This window comes from Silurus aristotelis (assembly GCF_946808225.1).
Source record: "Silurus aristotelis genome assembly, chromosome: 29".
NCBI classification, from domain to species: domain Eukaryota; kingdom Metazoa; phylum Chordata; class Actinopteri; order Siluriformes; family Siluridae; genus Silurus; species Silurus aristotelis.
The window spans coordinates 5,555,250-5,562,749 of NC_139602.1; the positions used below are offsets into that span (position 1 = coordinate 5,555,250).

General features: G+C 43.8%; 2 protein-coding genes across 2 annotated transcripts in view; one reads left to right on the forward strand and one right to left on the reverse strand.

Annotated features, from left to right (window-relative positions):
• The window catches only part of LOC310722600 (uncharacterized protein), a 1,041,764-nt gene that overhangs the window by 477,482 nt on the left and 556,782 nt on the right, over positions 1–7,500 (forward strand). The gene's annotated exons all lie outside the window — the stretch shown is intronic.
• rab10 (RAB10, member RAS oncogene family) overlaps positions 1–7,500 on the reverse strand; it is a 20,132-nt gene that overhangs the window by 4,224 nt on the left and 8,408 nt on the right. Inside the window, exons 2-4 of the mRNA XM_083535182.1 lie at positions 2,258–2,318; positions 1,016–1,154; positions 317–406 (exon numbers count right to left, since the gene is read on the reverse strand). Of these exons, the coding sequence (XP_083391308.1) occupies positions 317–406; positions 1,016–1,154; positions 2,258–2,318 (290 nt within the window). The remainder of the gene's footprint in view (positions 1–316; positions 407–1,015; positions 1,155–2,257; positions 2,319–7,500) is intronic.

Here is a 7,500-nt window from a genome sequence, read left to right on the forward strand (position 1 = left end):
GCAGGTTTTACCTCCCACAGTCAGTTTTTATTACATAAATGTTTTTTTTTTGGTTTGTTTGTTAGTTTTTTAAGTAGAACGCTAGCTGGTGTGTCTGGGATCAGCACTGCCGTGTTCTTCTGTACAGCTGAGAGTTTCTGTCTATGAAACATTATGAATGTACCAGGTGAGGCAGGAGATCTAGTTGTACTTGGGTCAAATTAAGATGAGAAATTTCTGCGATGTCCAAAAAATATAAAAAATATATACAAATAAATAAATAAAACTAAGGGAATTAAAGCCTTGCAGAGGAAGGAGCTTAGCTCGGGCAGCTCACCTGTTCTCCCTTGGCCTTTGGTACGATCCGCTTGTCCTCCATATCACACTTGTTGCCTAGCAGCATTCGCTCCACATCCTCATTGGCATGCTGAAACACAAACGCAAAAAAACGTGTGAGGAAAAACAAGCGAGCTCCGACAGTGAATAAAATGTGCCTGGGTGTTTTTAGTTTCTCACCAGGATGCTGCGTTCGTTTTTAAAGTAAAACCAGTTTTAGTTTGATGTACAGGAAATAAACATAACACGCTCAAGACAACAAAGCGGTATGTAAATCCCTTCTAAAAGGCCACGACAGCCAATCAGAGCACGGTTCTTGTCTGACCCTAGTCTGTTGAAGATGGTTGAACAGGAGTGCAGTTCCTGCCCAGAGTATCACTGCCCCAAATCATAATGGAGTGTAATCGAAGAAGAGTCCCTGTTTAAAAATATCCCTGTAACCTGAACCCAAATCCCACCCGGCCGGCGCTCGGACCACTCGCAGGGTAAATAACGGCTACATTTCCAGGACGATTCATACAGAACATGCTCGAAGAAATTTGCTGCGTTTAGCTGGTGCTGCTGGTATTTGCTGAAACCGTCCTTCAAGAGGGGGGTGGGGGAGGGGGGGAACCAAGATTTCGGCGCAGATTGTCACCTCGCTATAAATAGAGCTTTACGTGGCTGTCTGAAGCGTGTGAAGCGTTCGTTCGAGACATACCTCGTCGATGTTTCGGAGCCACTTGCTGATGTTCTCGAAGCTCTTGGCGTTGCTTATGTCGTAGACGAGCATGATGCCCATGGCTCCTCTGTAGTAGGAGGTGGTGATGGTGTGGAACCGCTCCTGGCCTGCTGTGTCCCTAAACACACACACACACATCATACTATCGATTATGCAATTAGCATTTATGACGATCTACAGACTCCTGGGTCACTTACAGTTTTAAAGTGACACTAGACAGTCTTTTTTGGCCAAAAGGCAGCAGTGACATTCATCTGCACTGCCAGATCTGATCCATTTCCTGCCAATGTGACTAAAATGACAATTTCTTTTTCATATCTCTACTGGTTCTCAGTTCCGACACACTGTTGCCGAGTAACGACTTTTGACCTGTTGATCTTCCGATAATTTTACATTTCCCTTTTTCTATCAATGTCACCTGTAGCTAACTGCCCTGGAAACCATGGTAACCAAAAAAAGACTAAAAATAAGACCTCAATGGGACAGGACTGGTCTCTAAATCTCACGAGTTGAGAGAGTACAGTCCATTATCTGTGTTGGACCAACAGAGAGAAACAAACAGACCGAGACAAAGAGAGCAAAAGAGATCAAGAGTGAGAACCTTAAAGAAACAGAGAAAGGGACAGAAGGAAAAAAAAGGAAGAGAGCAAGAGAGAACCAAAGAGAGAAAGCGGCAGAAAAAAAAGAACCATAAAAAGACACAGAAAGAGAGAGAGAGAAAACCAGGGTGAGAACCATAAGAAGACAGAAAAAGTGAGAGAAACAAGAAAGAAAGAAAGAAAGAAAGAGCCAAGAGAAAGAACCAAAGAGACAAAAGGAGGGAGAACCACGAAGACACAAAGAATCTTAAATAATGATGATAAATAAAAAATCCGCAGAGAGAAAACGGGAGAGAGAGAGCGAGCAAGGGAGATTTTAGAATTTAAGAGCCTGTTTATTGAGTGCAGCATCTCCAGTGTTTTACTGCACTGTAATTCCTGTATTCCTTCCTAATCATCAGCTAGAAAGAACACAAACACACGATTTGAGATGCAGTCCCTTGTCTTCACACACACACACACACACACACACACACACACACACACACACACACTCACTCACTCACTCACTCACTCACTCACTCACTCACTCACTCACTCACTCACTCACTCACTCACTCACTCACTCACTCACTCACTCACTCACTCACTCACTCACTCACTCACTCACTCACTCACTCACCATATCTGTAGCTTTATCTTCTTTCCTTGCAGCTCAACTGTTTTGATCTTAAAATCGATTCCTGGGAAGAAAAAGGAAGAGCGGGATGTTAGCCATAAGCACAGTTACACGACCCAGAGTAATACTTACAACAGCTTTTACGGAGCTCATGTGCGGTGACGTGGACGCGGCATATTCAAAATAAAATAAATAAATAAAATAAACCACGTCTTTGTAAATCCTCAGAAACGTTGACGTGAAAAAACAGTCAGAACGGGGAAAAGAGGTGATTGAACCGGAAAACACATTTGCGTCACCTGACATTGACCCAGCCTATTAAATAAATTCAATAAAATACAGGAAACCTTGGTGTGACGTCTCGAAACGCTCGACACGTGATGGAGAACTGCCGGATCCCTTCCGGGGACACTGTTGGCGTCGCTCACAAAAATCCTTCTGGAAATGTCAATTCCAGTTTACTTAAAGCGGTCAGGCCGTTCCAGACTTCACACACCTTTCTAGGAGAAAAATCATCAACTGAGGAGGAAGGAAGTGAAGGAAAGACGTGTTACAACTTGGTTTTCCCCGAGACGAGGATCATTTGGCACGTGACTGAGAAAACCAGAGTGATACGATAGAAACGTGGAAGGAAATACCACAAATACAAATACTGTGATGGTCAACATGGCTGCCCCTCGCTTTCAGCTCAGGACAAACAAAATCCAGATAGAATCTAAATATGGATGGATTGAATGCCGTGTGTGTGTGTGTGTGTGTGTGTGTGTGTGTGTGTGTGTGTGTGTGTGTGTGTGTGTGTGTGTGTGTTTCCCCTGCTGACGGGGCAGTATGGAAACTGTGTGTGGCACAGACTGGCACTCACTGGCATCAGCTTCAACACAAGCATCTCAATCTGTCCTTCTGCTGGGGGTTTAACAGCACACACACACACACACTGCTGTAGCTCACAGTGACATCATTCAGAAAGATCTATCTATCTATCTATCAAAAAAATTATATATATATATAAAAATAAAGAGTGCACAGTAAAAAAGAAACAAAAGACCAAAGGTGAGATGGGATGAGAAAGAGAGTCGGGTGATGAACTGAGAGAGAGAGAGAGAGAGAGAGAGAGAGAGAGAGAGAGAGAGAGAGAGAGAGAAAGAGAAAGAGAAAGAGAGAGAGAGAGAGTTGGGTGATTAACTGAGAGAGACAAACAATGATTGAATAGACACGGAGAAACAGTGATTGATGGAGGGAAACTGAAGTAGAGAAAAAGAAAGAGAAAGGCAAAGAAAAAAAGGAAGTGAAAGAAAAAGAGACGTAGAGAAGCAGACAGGGAAAGAATCAAGGAGCATTGTGCAGCCGAATTCAGCAAAATCCACTCGTTTACCGCGTCTCACACGGAGCACATCACTCCATCACACACACTCCTCTACAGTAGAACGAGATGATTGAGTGTAGCACTAAAATGTCCCTCACTGGAACCAGTGGACCAGAACGCTGTTCCAGCACCATGAAGACAAGGTGGGTCTGAAGCTTAGAGTGAAAACCTCCACTACAGCGTCCTAAAACAGACCTCCTCAACCAGAATCCTTCAGAGAAGAATAGAGCTGGTGTCTGAGTGCGCAGCAGGTTTCGTGGGAGTAGATCTTAAAACTCCACCTTTTTCGTCTGATGGACAGACAGAGACATTACTTTCAAAGCGACTGGACATAAAACAGAAGATCACGGGGAAAAAAAATTGAGCAGGAAAAGTCAGAGCAAAAACGACATGTCACATGTCTAGCGTGTGTGTGTGTGTGTGTTGGGAACACACTCAGAAGCCCCCTTTAATGTGGCCCAATTTTCACTCAAAAATAATAAAAAACACACACACACACACGCACGCTTTACATCTCAAAGTGTAAAAAGAAAGAGAGAAAAAAAGCAAATAAATCCCAGACTGAGAGACCAAGAACCGGAAAAAGAGAGCCAGAGAAAAGAGGAAAGACAGATAGAGAGGGGGAGAGAGACAGAACCAGAGAGAGAACAAAAAACAGTGAGACAGACAGAGAAATGGAGAAAGAGAACAGAGGGGGAAAAAACAAAAGAGACAGAAATGGTGAAGAAAAAATAGAGGGAGAGAGAGAAATGGAGAGACAGACCCAAAAAAAAGAAAAAGATGGAGGGAGAGAGAGAGAGAGAGACAGAAAGAAATGCAGAGAAGTGAAAAAGCCATCACACACTGGTGCAGCTGCAGGCTGGGTGGGACCGGCTTTATTACATGATATACATATCAGTCATCCAAAAAATGAGTCACTCTTACACAATACTAATCACCCTTACACACACACACACACACACACACACACAAAGGGGCTTACGGCCATATTCTTAAAAGGGGGTGGGGGCAGATGTAGAAATAGTAGATGTAGAAATAGAGAGGGGGACACAGAGAGAGAAAGAGGGACAGGTGGAGTGGTAGAACGAGTCTCATTGCCATTTTAGGGTATAAAGCCCAATTGTGTGATCTGCTCTTGTTGGACTTTTTGCGAAAATCGCAGGTAAAATATTTTGAAGAGCAACACACACACACACACACACACACACACACACACACACACACACACAAAAATGCCTCTAGTGCCACAGAGGCCAAAAGGAAAGGGTTGAATCTACATCGAATGTACTTAAGAAAGCGCGTGTGTAAGCCGATCCCAGGGATGGAGGGAGTTTCCGGTGAGTATTTTAGGTTGCTGAGCCATCACAGCTGCATCAGTCGCTCTGCCAGAGACAGACCGGAGCAAGCCGGGAGACAGGAAACAACGAAACGAGAAAATAAATAAGCAGCGTTTCCCAGCAGCACAAGACGATAACGAGCGATATGACTCCGCCTCCACTCGGACCGCGGTTCCTTACCAGACCTGCACTAAATGCCGGCGGTGCCGATATTAACCCCGTTCGGCATTAACATACGATATTAACATATGATATTAACATACGATATTAACCGACGATATGCACAGAGGATACATTGCGGAAACAACGGCTCTTTCGGGTTTTGGGCTAAAAGAGAGAGAAACATGAACGTGGCCTACAAGCGCTTACACTTCCAACTAACATCAACAGTGATAAAGTTTATCTGAAAACACCCAAAGCCACAGAGTTCGAACACCGCAGTAAAAATGTCAACCTTCTTGTGTCTGAATCTGAAGCCGTTTTCTTCCCATTCCGCCATTTTTCATTCTGCAGCGTCTTCTGTGTTCCCTGTTCAGATTGCTCGAGAGTTTAGCGGGTGGGGAGACAGTAATAACGGTCCGTGGGAAACACAGTGCTCCGTGTTTATTTAAATGGACTAAACTAAGCATTTTTGTAATGGAATTACTCGAGGAATTGTTTCAGCCCGAAGTGAAATAAAAGTAAATTATTTATAGCAATATTACAGACACACAGACAGATATAAATACAGACACATGTACTTGCATACAGACGGACACACAGACGGACACACAGACAAAGACACAGAGACACTCTCTAAGAGACAAACACATACAGAAACAAATGCAGACAGACAGACAGCCTCATACTTGCATAGACACTCTCACAGAGACACACAGACAAAATCTCTTGCGTAGAGAGACACGGACACTCAGAGAGAGACAGCCATTCTCAGAGAGAGACAGCCATTCTCAGAGAGAGAGAGACACTCTCACAGACAGAGAGAGACCAACATAGCATACAGTACACAGCCAGCCATGTACTTGCATAAAGACACACTCACAGAGAAACAGACAGATGCTCAAGCAGGCACTTTCACAGAGAGACAGACAGACGTGAATGTGTTGTACGATTCCCAGTGAAATTACAAAGAGGCTTGTGTAAGAACCGGATGGACTTTTTGTGCTCGTGCTCGTATACCGTACAAAAACGGACGTCTGCGAAGACAAACAGTCTGGTAAACCGGAGTGAACCTGACACGAGGACTGTGATGAATCGGGGGACCGTCAGGACACGATGCACACCTTAATAGAGTCGTTCTACAGGCGTGGCTTTCAGAGTAAGGGTGTGTAAACAGTGTGTACTGTGTTCACACACACACATCTGATCTGATCTCACTTCTCCCTAAATCTAATCCAAACGCTCCTTTCACTTCCTGCTTGTACGTCCAGACAGAATACAGAACAGCGCCGCGGGGAAGAGAAGAAAAACGTAGCTGTGTCCCAAATCACAACACACCCCGACTATCCTATATAAGGTTGCTAGGACCCAGGGGTGGGGCTTAAATATTCCCTACTATATGACAAAGAATTCTCACAAGCTTCCCCCCACCAGAGACTGAAAGTAATAGCACCCTATTCCAGAAAATTCGATCCTGACACAGCCAAATTATTTATCTTTTTTTCTGCCTTATATTGTAGAATACATCTGTAAGTATAATAGAGTATAATATAGTAGAGCTAATTGATCGGTGCAAGACATTGAGACATCCTGTAAGACGACTTCTGAAGTATCTGCAATCAGTTTTTCATCGTGGCGATGCAGGAAAAGCGAAGAACAGGAAGTGCGATCGCACTGAAAATGCTCGAGGACCACTCCAGCCCTTATCTGGAGAGTGCAACTGGCCTCGCCGAGAAGCCATCCTTCCTGAACGCACTGCAATTTTCCGCAATAACGACGGAGTGCTGCGTGTCGGGGGAATAACACAGGGCACGGAGAGCAAGGAGGGTTTGTCCAGAGCCAAGAATCCCCGATCTCTGGATGAACTGAAACACCACGGTGAAAAAAGAAAAAAAAAAACATTCTAAAGTGCTGCAGGAGCATTTCAATGAGCATTCGATGATGAAGAAATTAAGACCTGTTGAAAATTATTAAAGACCTAAAACAGAGAATTTACGACTATTTAAAGGCCTGAAAAATGTATTTCAAAATACAAAATACCCTGAGGAAAACCTGCATAAACACACACACACACACACACACACACACACACACACACACACACACACACACACACGTCTTAAATTCCCAATGCCGCAAAGTAGAATCATAAAACTGAAGTTTACCAAAAAACCAAAAACCTCCACTGGACATTACAATCAGCAGGTCACTGAAAGATCATTAGTGCTCCATCTCACACTAACACACACACACACTCGCCAACCAGTAGTTTATGGGTTCATTGTCCATAAACTCACCAGATGCTTTGAAGCCTAAACTTGTATTACGAAAATATTTGGCGCCTAAAAAAGTTTAATGTAAATTGGTCCAGATGTGCAGAGTACGGG